The sequence below is a fragment of the Poecilia latipinna genome, unplaced genomic scaffold (assembly GCF_001443285.1).
Source record: "Poecilia latipinna isolate Pla-1442-1.1 unplaced genomic scaffold, P_latipinna-1.0 Scaffold2929, whole genome shotgun sequence".
NCBI lineage: Eukaryota > Metazoa > Chordata > Actinopteri > Cyprinodontiformes > Poeciliidae > Poecilia > Poecilia latipinna.
The window spans coordinates 1-20283 of NW_015115545.1; the positions used below are offsets into that span (position 1 = coordinate 1).

General features: G+C 41.0%; 3 protein-coding genes across 5 annotated transcripts; 2 read left to right on the forward strand and 1 right to left on the reverse strand.

The window, feature by feature from the left end:
- The first annotated feature begins 34 nt into the window (after positions 1-34).
- LOC106939616 (erythropoietin receptor-like) lies at positions 35-7641 on the forward strand. 2 transcript variants are annotated; one of them, XM_015022076.1, is made up of 9 exons: positions 35-682; positions 761-900; positions 1007-1142; positions 1273-1439; positions 3053-3204; positions 3308-3464; positions 4561-4648; positions 4784-4871; positions 4976-7641. In XM_015022076.1, exons 2-9 carry the CDS (start codon positions 807-809, stop codon positions 5714-5716), a joined length of 1623 nt encoding a protein of 540 aa, XP_014877562.1. In that variant the 5' UTR covers positions 35-682; positions 761-806; the 3' UTR covers positions 5717-7641. The 2 variants fall into 2 exon arrangements, with proteins under 2 accessions (XP_014877562.1, XP_014877561.1); XM_015022075.1 differs by having other exon boundaries at positions 35-900.
- Positions 7642-7782: 141 nt separating this feature from the next.
- On the reverse strand, positions 7783-10601 carry LOC106939617 (ATPase SWSAP1-like). Its single transcript, XM_015022077.1, has 2 exons — positions 10314-10601; positions 7783-9117 (listed from the first exon to the last, which is right to left on the reverse strand). Exons 1-2 carry the CDS (start codon positions 10584-10586, stop codon positions 8575-8577), a joined length of 816 nt encoding a protein of 271 aa, XP_014877563.1. The 5' UTR covers positions 10587-10601; the 3' UTR covers positions 7783-8574.
- A 229-nt stretch (positions 10602-10830) lies between these two features.
- On the forward strand, positions 10831-18464 carry LOC106939615 (zinc finger protein 653-like). 2 transcript variants are annotated; one of them, XM_015022073.1, is made up of 10 exons: positions 10831-11169; positions 11246-11286; positions 12459-12776; positions 13474-13916; positions 14630-14807; positions 16056-16137; positions 16233-16344; positions 16426-16540; positions 16672-16771; positions 17554-18464. In XM_015022073.1, the coding sequence occupies exons 1-10, from the start codon at positions 10886-10888 to the stop codon at positions 17729-17731; spliced, it is 1851 nt and encodes a 616-aa protein (XP_014877559.1). In that variant the 5' UTR covers positions 10831-10885; the 3' UTR covers positions 17732-18464. The 2 variants fall into 2 exon arrangements, with proteins under 2 accessions (XP_014877559.1, XP_014877560.1); XM_015022074.1 differs by lacking the exon at positions 17554-18464 and having other exon boundaries at positions 16442-16540; positions 16672-16763.
- Positions 18465-20283: the final 1819 nt, after the last annotated feature.

Sequence of the window (20283 nt, forward strand, 5' to 3'; positions counted from 1 at the left end):
CAAATATACATTTTCTTGAAATAAGAGGCAACCTTTTGTGGAAAATGACAGTTTGTCTTTTACTAACCTTGTTTTTCCTTTTACTTTTATTTTAATCTCATTGCAGACATCTATCGATTTTTACCAAAGGAAGAAAAAAAAATGGCTAACTGCAGAATCACTCTTTGTTTCACTCTTTGTGGTTGATCATGTGGACAGACTAAAAATATATTCTAAAACAACAAAATAGGAAACAATTGAGCCAAGATTAAAAAAAATAAACAAAAATCACATGCCTTTATTTTTGTAAAGGCCCTCTCTAAATGTCTTACAAAACCAAATTTTGTTTGATTTCATTATCTCATTGCATGTAAAATAAAATCAAATAAAATTCTAAAATAAATCCCAAGGATTAGTAGCAGCTTTATACCCATCCATCCGTCCGTCCGGTGCATTTTTACACGCAGTTTGGATCTCAGCCACAGACTCATAAACATCAATGGCATCCCGCCTCCCGACTACGAAAAAAAAAAAGAAAGAAAAAAAGAGAAAAAAACTGAATAAAACTGCTCTCTTACGTTTGTTTTTCGCTCCACCTCCTGTCCCCCAGTCTGTAGAACGTAAACAGCTCTGCACCGCGTCTTATCGCTGTCCAGCAGGCGCGCAGCCACGTTGCGCCATCGCAGTCGTATCTGAAGAAAAAGTAAGAAAAAAAAAACAGAAAAAAAAAAAACAAGCCTCTCTGCTGGCTGCCGCCTGTTTCTGACAGTTGCTTGTCCAGGGATGCAGGTTGGACGGCAGAGAATCCGAGTCTTTCAGACTAAAGGATGACATGTGAGCGACTCGTCCGGCTGCTGGCACTTTACCTGACGCTCTGCGCCGCCGCAGCAGCTGGAGACGTTCAGGATTTTAAACGAAAAGGTGAGTTTAGTTTTTATATTGTTGCCTTTTTTTTTTTTTTGGCTGAGCCGCTAAATATAAACAGAAATTATTCACAACACTTGTTTTGTTTTTCCTGTCTGTGCAGCTTCCATTCTTCTAAAGGAAGAACCAAAGGACCCGAAATGCTTTGCGGAGACCAAGAAGGACTTTGTGTGTTTCTGGGAGGAAGACGAGGAGCGGGCCGGCTCTGTGGATCAGTACTCCTTCAGATATGCCTACCAGTAAGTCCGCTTCCGATATAAAATAATAATAATAAAAAATATTTATAAATATAAAATGCAGCTAATGACACCCCACTAGCATCCAGAGTCTGATTTCTGGCCTCTGATTCGCTCTTTCTGTTCCGATTAGAAAAGAGAACGGCAGCACGTGCGCGCTGCAGGTCCTGCGGTCAGCAGGTGGGAAGCGGCTCTTCTTGTGCCGTTTGGACCGGGTCCAGATGTTCGTCCAACTGGACATCCAAGTTTATCGGGAGGGGATCCAGATCCACAACCGCAGCCTTCTCATCGAGCTTCTGTGTGAGTGAGACGCCGCATTTTTATTGGGAGTATTGTCTCGAAGGCGAAGGATATATACATTGTTTTTCTAAAAATAAAACAAACGTTCAACTAAATTAGAATCTACAAAGTTTGAGGTGCGTTTGTGACTTTCCAAAAGAAAATCTAATGCAAATGACTGTCTTTAGAAGTGATCTAATATTACACCATCCCCACTGGGACACATGGTGGTGGCAGCATCAGTCTGTGGTGATCAATAGGGGAAGGAGCTGGTCACAACTGATGGCGACATGCTTTAGAAAGGGGCGGCAAACCAGGGCCCCGATTTTCTGGGGGTGACCCGAAGATTTTTCTTTGTTTTTTTTTTCTCTTTCTTCTATTGATAAATGTGTGTTTTGCAAAATATGTGCTTTATATAACATTCAAAGACTAATATCTGGTGAGATGGATCAAAATTTTTTTTGGTATTTTTATAAATAAAACCAAAATTCATGTATTTGAAAATTGATGAAGTTATAGTTGATTTCAATATGGAGCTGTTGGGCAGGCGACATATTAAACCATTCATCAGTTCATACTGATGTTTAAGACCACTTATTCATGTACTGTAATTTGCATTAGTGAAAACAATTTCCTCTAGAGGATAGGGGACCCAAACTGTCAGCAGCCCAGGGGGCCCACATCCTTGTAAATCCGGCCTTGGAAACATGAATGGAGCAGAAATATACCAGGCAATGCTGTAAGAAAAACTGCAAATGACGCTTGAGATTGGGACAAAAGTCTCAAGCGTCTCAGTCTCAGCAGGAGAGCAGCTTTAAACATACAGCCAGACCTGCTAAAGGATTGGTTTATGTCAAAACTGGATCACATGACCCAATCCAAACACTGACTCACTGCAAATACAATGAATAATCTATTGGAAAACTTAAAACGTGGTGAACTCTCCATGGAATCTGACTGATCTGTGTAAAAAATAATGCTCAAAAGTCTAAATCTACTGTCTTGCAAAACTGGTGCAAGGAGACACAACAAAGAGTTGCAGGTGGCAGATGTAGACCAAATGTACAAGGGGAGAGAGGAGGGAAGGCAGTGTTTGTTTCATAAGAGGAACAAAACAAAAGGATAAAATGGAAAAAAAACAAAACAGGGAAATATTCAATTTTTTTTTTTTATTTTACATATCAAGTGAGCCACAGGTCACAGCCATGTGCAGATCCGTTGCAGCCCCCTGACTAGCACATGAGAACTGTGATCCTATCTCAACAAGGCTACAACTGAAAGCCTAACTTTGAATTCACTGTTGAAGTAAAACTGTGAAGGTGAAAAAAAATGTAATTGCTCCAACGGAACCGTTAGTTACAGTTCCTGTGCCACATTGCGATCAGAAATTGATTTAGTATTATCATTTGAGGGACTGACCCCGGCTGACGCCCATCTAGAACCGCCCATGCAGATGTAACTGCAGCACAGTATCGACTAGTAGGGCCTAGAAAAGCACAGCACACTCTTAGAGTCCTGGGGGATGCAAGTACGTTTGCAAAGGCACTCTGTGTGCAACAAATCAGTGAAAAATTGTCAGATTGAAATAATTTTACTTTCTTTTTTTTAAATCATTGAATTGTTTTTTCTGGCAGTTCTGCTCGACCCTCCTAAGAATGTGACAGTGAGCAGCACAGGCCATCAGGGCCAGCTGAACGTGAGCTGGGTGGCGCCGACTCTGAAGTACATGGACGACAGCATGATCTACGAGGTTCTCTACGCTCCGGCAGACAGTCACGTTGGGCAGGTACGACGGTTGTTTAGTGACCCCACCAGTAGACAAAACATTGTAGAATTGTCATTGCATGTCTCTAGCTCCGTACTGAAGAAGAGAGTTGTGTTTGCTGCAGGTGGAGGCGATACAAGCCTGCTCCGAGATGATCCTGAGGGGCCTTGAGGCGGGTACAAAGTACAGGGTTCAGGTCCGGGTCAACCTGGATGGCATCACCTATGACGGGTACTGGAGCGCCTGGAGTGACCCTGTGTTCACAGAGACTTTGCCTGCAGGTGGATGATCTACATATGTTGTGTTTATAATGGAATTCGCATTGTACACCTTCAAATTGGGAATAGAATATCCTAAATCAGTGGTGCCCAAAGTCGGACCTCGAGAGCAGGCATCCTGCATGTTTTAGTTCTCTTCCTGGTGGTATAACAACCTTTTCAGCATGTCAATGTTCTTCTTAGGCCTTCTAATGAGCCATTAGAAGGCCTAAGAATATGGGATATGATATGGCTTATCATATCCTATATGATAAGCCATATCATATGGCTTATCATTTTGGACAAATGATTTTGGACAACTTCTGAAAGTTGTCCAAAGTGCGTTCTGGGGGCCACTATGGCCACTGGACGGATTTTTTTGTGTGGTCATTTTGAAAAGCTACCAATTTGGAGACTTTTTGTTAATATCTCACAGTTGTAATTGTCTTGTGTGAACACAGATTTGCTTTAATTTATTGAACTTGGCTAAATGAAGTGTTATCATGGAGAGTAACCTTAATCAGGTTTTTGTTTTTTATAAGAGCCAAAATTTGTCTGCCAAAACTTTCCAAATTGAATTCATTTCAAATAAGACGCCACAAATGTGCAGAACCCTTTTTGTTCTGCTCGAACAATTAAAAATAATTTCCTTACAAGAACCTGACTATGTTATTGTTTTAATTGTTAAAATATTGTATTCTTGTTTATTGATGAGCAGGGAAAAAAGGAGGAATCGCAATCATTTTTGCTTTCATACTTGTCATTTTGTGGCCTGCGAGTACTTTGGACATGACTAAAAACTGGGATACAACTGATCTAAATGGTAAATGATGTGTACTTGTATAATCCTTGATCAAGTCCAGAGAACCCCAAAGTGCTTCACACTACAGTCATTCATTCACAAGGTGATGGTGGTAAGCTACATTGTAGCCACAGCTTCTATGGTGTACTACGAGGTCCTCTGACCATCACTAACAGGAAAGGCGGGTGAAGTGGCTTGTCCAATGACACGACAACATACAGAAGGAGTGGGAGTATGAACTGACCACCCACTGGTTGTAGGACAAACTCCTACCGTCATCGCCCAGAAATCAACCTGATCTTGCTTTGTACCCTACAGAACTTGACCCACTTATTGTGTCCCTGACCTTCATCATCTCCTTCATCCTTGTTCTGCTTTGTCTTACCATGTTTCTGTCCCATCACAGGTCAGTGCACTATGAAAATATAATCATATGGCTTATTTTGTAGCCACAAAATTATGTTGCTTGCTTTTAAAAATCTGCACAACTATCAGATGAAACATTAGAGAGCACTACATTAAATCTTTGCTCTTGTTTTAGGTTCCTTATCAAGAAACTTTGGCCAGCTATTCCAACTCCTGACAGCAAGTTCCAAAATCTGTTCACAGTTTATGGTGGAGACTTCAAGGTAAGAACAAGACAAACATTTTCAGAGTTCTGTGACCTCTTTAGGTATTTGGCATTGTGCTTACCATGACCCTGGTCTCCTAATTTTGCTGTTGTTTTGCATAGGAGTGGTTAGGACAGACCAGTGGAAGCTTATGGCTGACTTCCCCTTTCATCCTCTCTGAAGAATGCCCTTCTCCATTGGAAGTACTCTCTGAACTCAACCTTTGTCCTCCGCTGTCCTCTCCACCTCTTCCACCAAAGGCCTCAAAAGCTTTGGCCCTTGTCAGAAATGAGGACAGGGTTTTGAACAAAGGTCTTCTTGATAGAGAGTCGGTGGACAGGGTTGATGCCCTTCAAACAAATGGATGGAGGACCCCTCTACACGACCACTGGCTGTTGGATCGTCTAAGGGAGTTCCAACAGCACCCCGTCCCCAGGTCCCAGTGTTCTCTACTGGAATCTCAAGACACCTACATCACACTCAGCGGCAACAAACGCACTGAAGAAGAGCACACGGAGGACACTCTCGAGGAAGCCTTACCCCCTGGGGTGCTTTTTGCCTCCAGAAAGCCACCCAAGAGTGAGTCTCACTCTGACCTGGGCTCTGTGCAGCAAAGCTCTGGTTCTGGGAACCTTTCATCTCAATCCAGCTTTGAGTATCCAAACAATGTCTGGATGGCCAAAGATCCTGGATACACCTACATGGCAGTTGCAGACTCTGGGGTCTCCATGGATTACAGCCCTATGAGTAGAGCTGACGACATTGGCAAAGTGGTTATCTATGCCAATGACTACAAAAATGAGATTCCTCCTCATAGAAGATCTTTCCTGGTAAGGCAGTACCCTGTCCATGATGATGTCTGAGAGGATACCAACTTGAATCAGAGGGCTGGAGAGCAGCATTTGGATATTCACCGCAGGCTAGCGATAGCCTCTCATCAACTGTTAGGAAAATATTCGTGGTGTCTAACAGACTCTTTGAGTCTGTTAGACACCAGCTAACAGACTCAAAGAGAATGACACTTTGGATATTCTGTAAAGGACATGACACTTCCATTTCAAGCAATATCAACTGTGATTCATAGCAAATATTAATACACAACACTATCCACCAAACCTTCCAGATTAGATTGGAAAAAGTGTTTCCAGTGTTCTATATTTTAAATAATTATGTTTTTGTTTATCCTTCAGTGACAGGATTGCTACAACACCTCAGGCATGGTGAAAAGAAAGACTGCTCTAGAAGGTCTTTCTCTGGAATTACTTTATTGTGAACAAATTTATTAACAAAAGCATAAACAAGCTATTATTACCTCAGTTTTATTCTGTCTATAGTAGCCTAACCTAAATCTGTAGAACTACCCGGGTGCAGGCATCATTCTCTGACCCCTAAGTCCTTTTCTAGTTGTTTAACTGATTGTTGGGTCTTGAAGTGGTTATGAGAGTCTGTATCTGTATACTTTTATAAATCTCTGTTTTATACACTTGCATTTTATTAGGAATTCAAAAGATTGGATTAAATGCTAGCAGCAATTTCTCTTAGCTAACAATATTAACTACCTAATATGCTTATGCCGCCCACAATGCTAAAGTTTGTTAGATTATGATGTACCTTACATGCATTATTTATCCAATGTGTTAGCAGGCTAATATTTCGTTGTTAGCACAGAACGCAAACTGAGATGAAGTCTTGAATTCAACTTTTTCTTTTTTACCTTTTCACGTTCAGACAAAGGAACATCATCAACATTCAAACCTTCTTGGAAAGTTGGTGCTACATGAAAAGGTGGTCAAAATATTCATGAATTATACACGTCCAGATTTAATTTAGCAGGTTTTGACATTAAAAAGGCAACATAAAAATGAATGATCATTTAAATTTAGTTGTAGGAGACCTACATCACAACATGGATTTTGTATATTTTTGTACATTTTCCTCTCATTTTGTTCAATCAGAAGGTCGTAGGTTCGATTCCAGCTCCCTCCTGTCATACGTTGATGTGATGTGCGGGCAAGTTGCTTGCCAATCTGGCATTGGTGTAAAAATGTGTGAGCCCAAATGGATTAACGTGGCTGTAGTGTAAAGCACTTTTTGTCGTATGATTGGAAAAATGCTATAGAAGTTCAGTTCATTTACCATCATGCTGATTTACCGACTACACCAAAAATACATAATATTGATAGCGCTCACTGCCAGGTCATTTCTAAAATCTAGAATATTTGTGTGACATATTAAATTCTTAAATAATAGCACTGTTGTTTCAGATAAAGATTGTATTTTTTTAATCATTTATCAAAAACAGAATTTTAAAGTATATTCAGTGAAATTCTTATTACTGTAGGCTATGCGGCATTGCTTTAAGATAACTATATTTAGGGAACTGTACCTGTAATAATTTCTTCTGTTGTACATCTTTGGGCCAACACTGCCCCCTAGAGAGCAGAACCTGGCAGACTAGAATTGTCCAGTTTACTGCGGCTCTGATTAACCTTTTAATAAGCTTATTTGCTTGCTGTGAAGGATAAACTTGTTGCGGCTGTAATTGTAAATTGAATTGTATTACTGAACTTCTAACCATTATTGTTTTTGTTTTTTTTTGTAAAAAGTGTACATGAAGCAACAGGTGCAGATTTGTAGGGGGAAAAGTCTGCAACTGTTTGCCTTTCAATCAATCACATTTAAATCACGACTGACTTGAACATTCAAATTTGCATTTCCTGAAGCTTAGACATCTTGTAAGCCTAAGAGCTTTTTTAAATTTTTTTATTATTTTACAAAAATAAATATTAGTGATACATTTGCTTTAAAAGAAATACATCGTTTGCCTTAATAAGTTTTGAATAAATTTTTAATAAAAAAAATAAAAGAACCTAAAACTTGTCTACGAAGTCTTTCACATAAAACAATTAAAACTGAACAATCCACAGAAATCTTTACAAAGCATAAAATGTATTTTTGATATAAACAAGAACATCTGGAGAACGAAAAAGATCACTTCACAGTGGTACTTAGTTGAAAATACGTTGTTTAGCACCACTATTTAATCTGCTTTCCCTTCATCGACAAGTCAAACACTGAAAAAAAATTTACTTTTATCCTTGTTCATCAAACTCATTAAACCTTCTTCAATGTGTTTTATACACACATCGACGATGTACTTTCCTGAACTTTTTAGGAGTTTAGTAGAACTCAAAGGTTACGAAGAAATGCCTTGATGACCTCTAACAAGGAACCTGCTGCAATTTTTCTTGTCTTTTATGTCATGTAGTCTTTAAAAAAAAAATCCAATCAGTTGGTCAGACGTTACTGTTAAAGGAAACCGGAAATCAGTAATGGCTGGGAAAAGCAGATCGGTGCGCCTTTAAAAATAAGCGTATGATTATATGTAAGAACTTTTTTTAAAAAAAATGTTTCTCTGTCTCACTTAATACAGAATAAGAAAAACATAAAAAACAAAATAAACAATTCTGAAATATTTTTTAAACCTTACCTTTCCATAGCTGAGGATGTTTTACACATTTCTTAAGGCCTTGAGGGAAAAACATTGGACATTTTTTGGCCAATAAATTACAGTGAACAAAAACAGATCAGCTACATAATATATATATATATAATATATATAAGTTTGATTAAATTGATGCCATTAATAGTTTACTTCTCAGCCAGCTGTGGTGGTTCTAAATAAAAATGAAGGGTTTTAACATCGGGAGACCAAAGCCTTTCAAACTAACTTGAACTCCATTAAACCCTCAGGAAAAATGAAGAGTTTCCACTCCTGTGCCAAAGTGGGTCCATCCTCAAGGTCATCCGGGATTTTAGTTCCAGACAGGTAGACGTGCCAGGCCTCCTGTGCTGCTGCTGCGGCAGCTTCGTAGCTTCTGTCCTGGTCCAGAGTGCAGCGAGCTTGGAAGTAGCGGTCAAGAACGTCCAGAATGGGATCCATGGCTGAGGGGTCCCGGCTTTCCTGCCCGCTGTCCGCGTCCGAGAGGAAGGAGGCAATGGTGCGGCAGGGGGCCGAGCTGGAGCCCCTCTTTTCCAGGACTTCGGTGAGAAAGGCAGCGGTGTCGCAAAGCAGCGCCGCCAGATGAGCAGCGCGAGACTCGTCTCCTGAGTGAAAGCCAGCATGGCTGCTGGCCACGGCGCCCCGCAGGAAGCCGTCCAGTCTGTCGATGATGATGAGGGAGGGCGGGCAGGGGAACTCGTGAAGGCTGGCGACCTGCTGGAGTAGCTCCTCCAGGGTCCGGGGATAGCTGAATGTGATTTTCTTCAAATAACAGTAACAATAATGTTAATCATAAAAAGTTACAAATGAGGTGAGAGTAAACTGTCAGACAGTAGCTGAGACTGTAACTCAGATAATCCTGACATGCTGTAATGAATAAGTTGCTAATAGTTTCTTACTTTTTAGATGAGCAAACATACGCAATCCCACACCGAACATCACCGGTTTCGGTTTATTGTTTTTTTTCCCCATATTTTTGTCAAATTACAACTAAAGATGCACCAATCTGATATTAATATCGCTATAATATTGAAAAAAAAAATCTAGCTCAGGTATTGATAATGTGGCCAGTCCATAAGGGTAGATCTATTCAGTGTAATTCTATATTTTGTACTACGAGTGACATCACGATTTATTATTTATTTTACATTAGCTGTTATACTAATAATTGCACTGACTGAACAAATTAAAGTTGTGTTGATTTTACATGTTTGACCAAGCCTGTGAAGCTGCTGGTGTAATTTTAGTGTGCTGTACTGTTGCAGTTATCAGATACATTTGTACTTCAGTACAAATGTCAATGTTTTTTTTTCCCTTTTTCTTTTTTAAAGAAAAGTTTTAAGTCAACTGAGCACTGTTTTTCTGCATCGGATCGGTATCATCCGATACTAAACCTCAGCTATCGGTATCAAAAGAAAAAAAAAAAGTGGATCGGTGTATTCCTACTTCAAACCTCATCGAATGCTTCAATGAGCTTGCCTCGTTGGCTCGAAATGTTCTAAAGTATTTTACTGATTTAATCTAGATTTAGTCAAGGTAAAATCAGAATTTTCTGAGCTTGTATTTGCTACTGAAAGGTTGCTATGATCTGAGGTGTCCTCCAGGTGTCGCTGTTTTTAATTATACTGAAGTCATGTACTTTTTGTTTGCCACCATCAGAGCTTTCTTTTACTGTTTGCAGCCTTCACGGAACTGTTTTAAATTGAGATTATACTACACATAGGCCGGTTTTGTTTATTAAACAGTGACTTCTGGATGCAATTAGAGTTTATTTAGGAGTGTATGACTTAATATCTCAATATCTCTTCCAAGCACTACATTGTGTTGGTGTGTCATAAATATTCCAATAAAACACACAGAGGTTTGTCGCTGTAACGTGACAAAGGTGTAAATAGATCCAGGTATTCTGCTATATTTTTCTCAGTGGTTGTTGTGGTTTTCAGGGTAGTTTGGTTTACCTTCAGACCCTCCGGGTTCTGGGTCGCGCTGCATCTCTGCAGACACTCCGGGAGGCTCTGAATCTGAGTCTGGGCGAAGAAAGCCACCCTGACGCCGAGCTCCGAGGCGGCGGTGACGGCCGCCAGTAGCAGCACAGAGCGACTGAGGCGGTGCTCTCCCACTACCAGGGTGTTGGAGTGGGGTGCTGGGGGTGGAGGACCGGCACTAGGGTCCTTGTTCTGACCTGTCTGTGACGACAAGGTCCTGAACACCAACGTCAAGATGTCTGTCATCTGAAACCAAACAGAATTCACCTCGCACTCGAAGTTTCCCGCGGCTGTTTTCAGGTGGCACACCGGTGTTACAGTGAAAATGGTCCGGATAGAATACAAGCAACTGTGACTGTCACCATATAGATAATTTTGTTTATGGTATCCAGGGTTTATTTTCACATAAGCTCTTGCGTATATATATATTTAGCATTGATTCTGTTCAATGATAAGATTAACATAAACTACAATATCGTGCTTCCTGTGAGGTTTAAAGCAACTTCCGGTAATCACAGGATCAGCTGTCGGCGTTAAATACCAAGATGGCGCACTGTCCGGCAGACTGTCCTTCTGAGGCCGACCGAGCCGAGGACCGAGGTGTTCCGAAGCGGTGTAGGGGCCGGCCGAGGCTCACGGACTCAGACCGAGCTCAGAGGCGGCTGGAATCCCGAAAGAAGTACGACGTGAGGAGGGTGTACCTCGGAGAGTCGCACAAGCTGTGGAGCGAGCTCCGCAGGAGGACCAGCCTGAGTGATGCTGGGCTGGCCGAATACCTCATCCTGCTCAACTCCACTTATGGAGACAAGAACCATCAGGAGTCCTGCGGGTAAGAGGGGGGACACGAAGCGCACATACAACGGGGTGCATTTAAATCCCTTATGAAAGTGATGGTTGTGTTTCAGAAAGAAGACCACAGCAGGGGTGACTGGGAAACAGAAAGGAGGTGTGTGTTGTCTTTGCTTATCTGGGAATATTTTCAGGTTAGTTTCACGTTTCTATTTTGGGATTGTGGTGCCTCCCTACGTTCGACTATTTTGTCATATTCCAAGCACAGACTGTACTTGATTGGAATTTATGTAGGAGTACAGAAATAAATTGGTCCAGTTTTTCTTAATTTTGGAAGATCTACAACCGGCTGCTACTTTTATCTTAAACTTATCTTTTCCACCGATCTTATCCACCTCCGCAAGGTCTGAAATCCACTTTCCTCTTTTGTTCTGCTATGAGACAGGACTGACTGATGTACACTGTTGCCAACTTAGGAAATTTGTTGCTATTTTAGCAACTCTTCAGACCAAATAATTGGTATTTGCCAAGTCGAAATGTGGATTAGGCTTTTAGTGGATCAGTGATTGACCGGAAAACTGCAATCAGCGCACCCCTAAATTTATGCGACTTAAAAGTGTTGTGTAAAATTGAAGTGAAAAGACAGAATTGCATTGCTTTCCTTTCTAAATAAAAAAATAAATAAAATTTTGCTTTGGCTTTTACGTTTCTACAAGTTTGAAATGAAATATTTATTTTGAAGAAGTAAAATGTCTGAGAAAAAAAATAAACTGACTAAGAAAATAAAAACATGTTTTAATTAGGCCTGTCACAATAAGAAATTGTGCTGGACGATAAATCGTTCCAGAAATGACTGTGATAAACACAAATTTTCAGAAAACTTTCAATTTATACAATAGTAGTAATAATAATAGTGGCATATTATTAATGCAAATATACTAACTCAAAGATTATAAAAACGCTAATTTCTAAAGGACTAGGACTGGAAAAAACATTTTTAAATCTCCAAAATAAAAAGCAAAACAACAATAATTAGACTAGATTGTGAAGTCTCTTTAACTGAAATTGCACTAAAAATATTCATTCATTCATTCATCCTAGACAGGGAAAACAAATTTATCATGCGATTAATTGATTTATTGCTTATTGTTACCGACCTAGTCAATAATAATAAAACAACAAGAAAAGGAGTAGGAAGAAGTCGAAGCTTATTGCATCCTATCCCGATAAGAAAATTTCTCTGTTTTTTCTTTTCTTTTGTGTGTGTGTGTGTGTGTGTGTGTGTGTGTGAAAAATGTGGTTATCTTTGCTTTGTCTGCTGTCTATCAGGTAGGAAGCAGCGCGTTTCCAGCCTGCAGAGTCTGGTGAGTTGGTACCGGGAGCACTCGGCCTCCTGCCCCCACGAGCCTCAGCTCAGAGCTCTGGAACCGAAGGCGAACCTCTCCACCGCCGCCGTGTGGCGCTGCGAATCGGACCACTCCTTTGTGCAGTACCTCTACTCCCCGCCGAAGGAGATCAGCGACTCGGAGCGTGAAGAGAGAGGGAACCCCGACAGCGATGGAGAGGCAGCAAACAAAACGGAGCCTCCGTCGGTTAAAGGCGCGGCGGGCAGACAGAGAAGAAAGGAAGGCCACAAAAAGTGCAAAGGTCATAACTCTGGTGCTGGATTCTGATCTGCCTCATTAGCTTGGTTTCCATTACAGATGTGCGCAAATATTCGTCTGTATTCTCCTAATGTCGAAAATATACAATTTCACAATTGCGGTGTTTTTATTAAATATGAAATAAAATTATAATTATTCACGCGATAAGTTATTCAAAATTATGGCAGCGACGGATGTAAGCAGTTAGTTGAGACGTATTCATATTTCAGCCACGGCGTTAACAACCGTACCTGAGAGCGTTTTGGTTAAATTGATTCAACAGTTTCTAATGACGCGCCACTTTTTATGAACTTTGAGAGCTCTGGTGGAGCCAGCTGCACATTGTCCGAGAAAAAACCCCCAAGAAAACGTCGTCCTCCTACCACTTCCTGTCGTTGACTTCGATGGTTTCGCCAGTAACAACATCCGGCTGTTGATCACGTGACTCGTGTGACGCAAAAGAAGTGTTTCTATCTCAGTTTTGCAAAATACATCTATTTCCATACAGCAATAAACCACTTTGTTAAAGGACAAACACTTTTTTTCTAAATTGGCATGTTTCCATTTAGTAAATTTAATTTGGTACTTTAAATTTGTTCAATTTTATGGTTAGTGGAAATGCAGGTAGTGTGATTCTTCTTCTAACTTCTCTTTCGATGCATTGATGTCTTTTTTTTAATTTTTTTATTTTTTTTTTTTAGATGAGCTAACTGATGCCACGAACCAGATGGAAGAAGATGGAAACCAAAACCAGCAGCCAAGGATAGAGGCTTCATCTGCGCTGACAGGACAACCTGCCTGGGACGCGGTGTCTTTACACTCTGCCTCTGCCGAGGAAGAGGAGGGAGCAGCGCTGGAGGATGTGGACGGAGGTACAGAACAAGAAGGAGAGGGGGAGAAGCTGAGGACTTTAGCGCCTGATTATGACTACAGCACAGCAGCAGAAGCTTCTTTACCTGATGAAATGAACGAGGACAACCGGAGCTTGAGTGGATCCGTCACTCTGAGTTCTCAGCTGGAGGTGTCCAACCCGCCGCCTGCGCAGGCCCAGGATCAGACCCAACTGTTCCAGCCTCAGCCTCTGCAGACGGCAGCGGCCGACTGCGAACTTCCCAACCAGCGGACGGCGTTAGAAAGCTCCCAGGTAGGGCTGCACCTCATGTCAAGGACTGCTTATTACTTGAGGGCGGTGCAGCATTTCCCCCGGTGTATGATAAGCCTGGTGGGCCACCAGGCTAGTAAAAGCTCTCTCACTCGTCTTAATGCCAGGTTTGCTTCGTTGTCTAAAATAACCTAGAGGTGGATTTTCTTAATGATTTTTTTCTTAATTTCCTTCCTTCTGGTCTTTCCTCCATTTTGTTCATTTTTACATTCTTCCTCATGTCTATCCTACATTTAATTTTTTTAGTCATCGATTCCTTCCATTCCTGCCTTGTCCCTCCTCACTTTGCTCCCTCTTCTGTCTTCCTTGTTTTCTACATTTCTGTTTCCTTCCTTCTTTATTGCTTTCCTCCTTGTTCACATTATTTTCTCCTTTCTGTTTCTGTCTTTCTTGTTTTTTGTCTTATTTATTTCTCTTCCTCTTTTTCTTTCTTTGTGTATTTTTCTTTCTTTCTTACTTGCTTTTTTCTTCCATGTTTTCTTGTTTCTCTCATTTATTTCCTTCTGACTTTCATTCTTTCTCTGCTGTAAAAAGATCCTCCATAAATTCAAAGTGAACGTCAGCATTTCATATTTTTCAATAAACACAAAGCACTGATGATTCTGCAAAGTGAAGTCTAGAAAAGTGGAATTGTGAAATGCAGAATGTGGATGAACCTGGTAAATCTTTCTTTGTCCTCTTCCTCCCATTCCCAGTTGATCATCATCACTGGTCCCAGCTATGAGGCTTTGGCCTCAGAAGGAGTCCAGCTCAACATGAGCAGTGGAAACATGGAGGAAGTCACCTGCACCGTGATTGGTGGCGTCGCCTACAACCAGCTGTGTTCGCCTGACTTAAAAGTCCGAGACCCGCCAGAGGAAGATTCCCTGACAGGTAGTAAATATTCCAAGATAAACCAGATGGAGTTTTTGCTGGAAATGTCTTTTATTTTAAGGAAACATTATGAAGTTTTAAGCCTGGACTATGACTCTTGAGATAGTAATAGTTTCTCTGTTCTTGTTTTCCCAAAAAGACCTTAGAAAATCCATTGTTCTATCTAAATCATTGCGTTTTGTTTCCTGAGGTCTCATTATGTCTTGATCAGCATATGGAGGGCAGTGGAGCACAGCAGCAGAACACTTCCCTCCCGCAACTGATTTAGTAAATCATTTACCTCAGTTTCTAGAGTGTATCCACAAAAATGAAACGCACAGTTTTGGTCAGGGGAATAATGTCCAGACGGTTTCGGTTCTTTCCCGTTAACCAGCGCTTTGCAGTTTCTGGTTAAAAATTATCAGTGTGAATTTTTCCCAGTGGTGTTTTCCGGGAGCAGTAAGCATCCTCATTTTGGGTCTTTGGAGATTAGTAACCAGCCGTAGCCGTCAGAGAACGGCAGTTCGGCTTTTATGGCGGATCCGGAACGCCGGATGCAAATTATGTCTTCATGGTTGTTACGATCTGGGCTCCTGAAAACCGTTGAGGAATAGACCAGTGTTTGTTTCGTTTTGTTTTTTTCTGGGCCATTAAGTTAGTCATTTGTTTATGCAATACAAAGTCAGAGAAAGTGTAGTGTGATGTGTTAAGGAAATGAATAAATTAATCTTATTTTGATATGAGACATTGTTTCAGTTAATAAATGAATCAAGAATGACACAGAATGCATTGAGATTTGTATTTTAATTGAGGGTCAAGCAGAGAAAGAAATGACCGCTGAGACTCCCGACGGAACCCGGGAGGGAAGAGAAGAAAGTACAACGCTTTTAATATCCACCAGCTCTCTTACAGAGAGGGGAGGAAACGGGAGTATCCACCAGTTTCAGTTTACTTCACAACTCTGGTATTTGGACGGTTCAGAAATGCCCTTTATTATGCGCTTCCAGCTATCTGAATCCAACACAAAGTGTGCTTTATAGATCAAATTGATTGATTACTTGATTGATTGAAATGATACAAAGTTTTGCCATAGCAGATGTTAATAACATTCAGTTTTTAAAACTACCTTTACAACAGTCGAAACATTACATTTAGTAAGTGCCATCGTTAAATTCTTAATCGACTCCAAGCAGCTGGGTTGTTAGTCCCAGGGGGAGCTGAATGCTCCGGCTCTGTGAAACATTTTCTAATCCCTCCGATTCTCTGCAGGTTTGAGTGAAGCGCAGCTGGTCCAGAACTCCGATAACCTGGAGCTGAGCAGCAGCAGGGAGCTGCAGCGGAGTCTCGGCCGGTACGTGGCGGTCAAACTGCTGATGTTCCTGGTGTTGGCGGATCCTGCAGTCCAGGTGATTCCCTTTTGGGTTTTTTTCTTTTTCTCCGTTTCAGGTCAAAGAGAAACCGGCGTGGGCCGGTCATCGAAGCCGACGGCATGCTCAAGATGTTCCACTGTCCCTACGAAGGCTGCAGTCAGGTTTACGTAGCCATCAGCAGTTTTCAGGTAAAACGCCACAACCCGTTCCTTCTTTACCGATCACCTGGAGTTCCCTGGGGAGATTAAAAGTAACCGTTTGTTGTCTAGAATCACGTGAATCTAGTTCACAGGAAAGGAAGGACCAAGGTCTGCCCTCACCCCGGCTGCGGAAAGAAGTTCTACCTGTCCAACCACCTGCACCGTCACATGATCATCCACTCAGGTGGGCTGTGAACACATCAGAGACACGTCCTGATGAACTGCTTCCTGAGAGACCAGCACATCTATGTGTGTGTGTGTGTGTGTGTGTGTGTGTGTGTGTGTGTGTGTGTGTGTGTGTGTGTCTGTCTACAGGGGTCAGAGATTTCATTTGTGAGACATGTGGGAAGTCATTTAAGCGGAAGAATCATCTGGAGGTCCACAGGCGGACACACACAGGAGAAACGCCGCTCCAGTGAGTTACTGATGTCACATCCTGCTGTTACAGATGAATATTTTGAAACGCCACATGACCAGGGCCACAGCGATTCCAGATTTCTGGCAGACCACTGATCTTTGAAAGGCCTGACCTACTGATTCTGATTTAGGCCGATACAGATTGTTTTTTTTTTGTCTGCAAAATGACTAAAAATAGCAACAAAGTCGCTAAATTGGCAACAGCTGGGTGAGTATTGTGCCAACCACTTGCATGCAGATGTGGGCCGGTCAGTCAGGCCACTTTCACAGCAAAGTAGACAGCAGCTGATTTTCAGACCTTTGCTGAGGTAGAAACTATCTGTTTCTGACATATCGGCTGATGTCCGATCTTTATCAGCCGACCTCTACGTACAATATATAGAAATGTGAGCTTTGAAGTTGTTGGAATGTGAGCATTTGGAATATATACATAGAAAAGAGGATGTGATATTTAGATGTTTGGGTTTTTGTTTTACTGCAAGATTAGATCCAATATATTTAAATGTTTTCCAATCTGCCTCTCCTACTTTATCCAGACCAAAAATGGTTGAACAGGAACTTTAATCTGAGCAAAATGTTTCTATTATTACATTCTGTGTGTTGATCCATCACATAAAATACATGGAAGTTTACAGTTGTAACATGTCAGAATGTTAAAGTAGCATGACAGAACTTCAAAAGAAAAGTTTAAAGGGTTGAATACTTTTCTCAGGCACCTCAGATTACAGCTACATGATCATAAGACCTGTCTGTCTTTTCCCTCCGCCTTCCTGTGTGAAGATGTGAAATCTGCGGCTACCAGTGCCGCCAGCGTGCGTCCTTGAACTGGCACATGAAGAAGCACACACCTGAGGCGCTTTACAACTTCACCTGCGAGTTCTGTGACAAGAGGTTCGAGAAGCTGGACAGCGTTAAGTTCCATAAACTGAAGAGTCACCCGGAAAAGCAGGCGACCTGAGATCCGGGGTGCAGGATGGCAACTCGCGGGCAAACGGAGGCTCTCCTCGGATCCGCACGGCTAATGCCTGGTTACGGGGAGCATCTCGTCGCTGGGATGAAGCTGAAATGAGGCGGACCCAGCAGCGGTTCAGGACGCATGCTGTCACAGAGCAGAAGGGGCTGTGGGATTTCCACAGGAAAAATGCGAAGGACGCTCCACATGTTCTTAATAACCACTGACTGCCTTATTGACTACAGCAGTAACTATTACTTTCAGGGAGGGTGATTCAGATCGTTTCTTTGTTTTTGCTGAACGTCACAGTCTGACATGCGGAGGCCACGCCGGGATGCCTTACTGTCAAAATGAAGAGAATTCTAACCTGTGAAAGTCTAAGCAGTTCTAGAAATAGGAGGATTTGTTTTTTGTATTGTTTGTGTTCAAGCAGCTGAAACAGAAAATAATAATTTAAATATACAACTAATAAGGGTTATGGTTCGTTTAATATTAAAGCAGTGTGACGCAGGTCTGGTGAGCAACCAGTGGCTGTTTCAGGACCTGACTGTGACTTTAACAGCTGGACCGTTACATTATGTTTTAATTATAGGGAAGTGGTGGGTCACATGAGCAGTGTCTGTGTATCCCATAAATGTATGAGCTTAGCAACACGTCTCAGGAAAACAGCCATAAAATCCATTTTATTCTTTCTCTGTTTCACCGCCTAAATAAATGCACTTTTGCTTTTTGGCATCAATCTGTTACGTTGTGAGTTTTTATATAAAATGTTTTAACTAAATATTTTTTTCCTCTCCTATACATGGTCCAGTGTGCTTCTGCCTCATCTTATAAATCTCTTCTGGGAATGTGTGTGTCTTGTCCTTATAGACACTAAAAACACCATTAAACCTGTTGTGACTCCTAAAATCATAAAATCAGTCGAGTCTGTTGAAGCTAAAACGTGTGTGCAAGATTTCAACCAAATTCCCTCGCTTGTTTAAAAGGAAACGCAGTAGAGGGGTCCAGCACAAGCAAATCATAGTGTGTCTGTATAGGGAAAGAGAGAGGTGAAATAGGAAGTGTGCCAGGTGCGCCTTCTAGATCAGGGTGTTGAACTCATTTTCATTTTGGGGCTCATCAAAAATCTGAATGCTCTTAAATGGCCGGTGGTGCCAGAATGTATTGATAAAACCCGTTAAGTTGTAAAATTATCGATAAATAGCTGTTTTAGCATTCTGTTTCTTTAGATGCTGTCTTGTCACACTGATGAGTCCATCCAGGATTTTGATAGTTTTTGTGTTTTTCCTGCAGTCAAAATCACACATTTGTGTTGCTAATTTAGAAATAACAAATTTTTACGATATTTGCGCTAATATATGATGTTAAATGTTCCATAAAGGTCACAGACGCAGCAGTCACTTAAACCAAATGTTTTTGGCCAATTTTGAGAAATTTCAGTAAAATCAGAAAAAATGTGCGGATCTGTTGATTTTGTGCTTTTTTTGTGAAAAATTGGGTTATTAATGTAATGGCAGCTTAAGAAAAGCTACAGAGGTGAATACAAAAGTACCGAGCCAGGGGTACTTTCTATGGGAAAGAAAACTGAGGACAGTCGATCACGGTAAGCTCTACTTCAAAGCCCTCATCACCAAAAGAGAAATGATACAAAATGCTGGACCAGGAATTCCTTCCAAAGAAAAAAAATAGTTTATTCTGTTAACTCTTTCTAAATACCCCATAAGTTGAGAGAAGTGTGAAAATAGAAGTGCTGGGCCAGCTACCTCCCACTGAAAGAGTGATTATTCTTTTGTGAGTGATGTGCTCCAGGTATCTGTATTGATTGTGTTCGACTTTATCACACTACGAGGAAATATGGACCTAAAACTTAAGGTTACTTTTTTTTTTTTTTTTTTAACAAACTGTTCTACTTAGTTTAATGGTCATGTTTATGGAGTTCAATGACATTTGTGAGTTGAAAAAGTTAAAGTATAACAGTAACTACAGGATGATTAGGTTGAAGTCCAGGAGGTTAAAGTTGTGTAAAAGTCTGATTTTCACCTAGTCAAACCGGATGGGTCACTTTAAAACATGAAACCAGATCTCTGCCTACACTGTAGGAAAAACACACAACCCCTCATTGTCTACCGTTAAATCTTTGTTTTAGGATGAACAAAATAAGTTAGTACATGACTGAATCTGTTACTTCCTTCAAATTTAGACATTTGCACACAGCTGTGACTTTAAGTAACTTGGGAGTAGTCTGGATGATATCAGGCCTATATAAGATTCTGAAAGGTTAACTCACAACACCTGATCTGTTTAAGTCAGCACATATAACACACTGCTTCCTGGTGTGACATCATGGGACAAAAAAAAAAAGTCTGAAGAAAAATCTGAAGTTAATGTCTTTGTCACAAAACTAACCTCATCCTTCAAAATGACCGACAGGCTCAGATGAACTCAGTTAAAGGAGGAACGGACTAAAGATCCAGTAAATCCAGTGAATATTTATAATAAATAATAAAAAGGATACTCAAAACAAATACTTTCTCTCTCTCTCTCTCTCTCTCTCTCTC

Bases quoted from the DNA above. Each gene is read 5' to 3' on its own strand.
- LOC106939615 (XM_015022073.1), top strand. From the start codon at position 10,886: ATGGCGCACTGTCCGGCAGACTGTCCTTCTGAGGCCGACCGAGCCGAG. The intron at 16,345-16,425 runs GTAAAACGCCAC...TTTGTTGTCTAG, and splicing joins TAGCCATCAGCAGTTTTCAG to AATCACGTGAATCTAGTTCA. The intron at 16,541-16,671 runs GTGGGCTGTGAA...GTCTGTCTACAG, and splicing joins TCACATGATCATCCACTCAG to GGGTCAGAGATTTCATTTGT.
- LOC106939616 (XM_015022075.1), top strand. From the start codon at position 807: ATGACATGTGAGCGACTCGTCCGGCTGCTGGCACTTTACCTGACGCTC. The intron at 3,465-4,560 runs GTGGATGATCTA...TGTACCCTACAG, and splicing joins CACAGAGACTTTGCCTGCAG to AACTTGACCCACTTATTGTG. The intron at 4,872-4,975 runs GTAAGAACAAGA...TGTTTTGCATAG, and splicing joins TTTATGGTGGAGACTTCAAG to GAGTGGTTAGGACAGACCAG.
- LOC106939617 (XM_015022077.1), bottom strand. From the start codon at position 10,586: ATGACAGACATCTTGACGTTGGTGTTCAGGACCTTGTCGTCACAGACA. The intron at 9,118-10,313 runs GTAAACCAAACT...TGTTATTTGAAG, and splicing joins AGAACCCGGAGGGTCTGAAG to AAAATCACATTCAGCTATCC.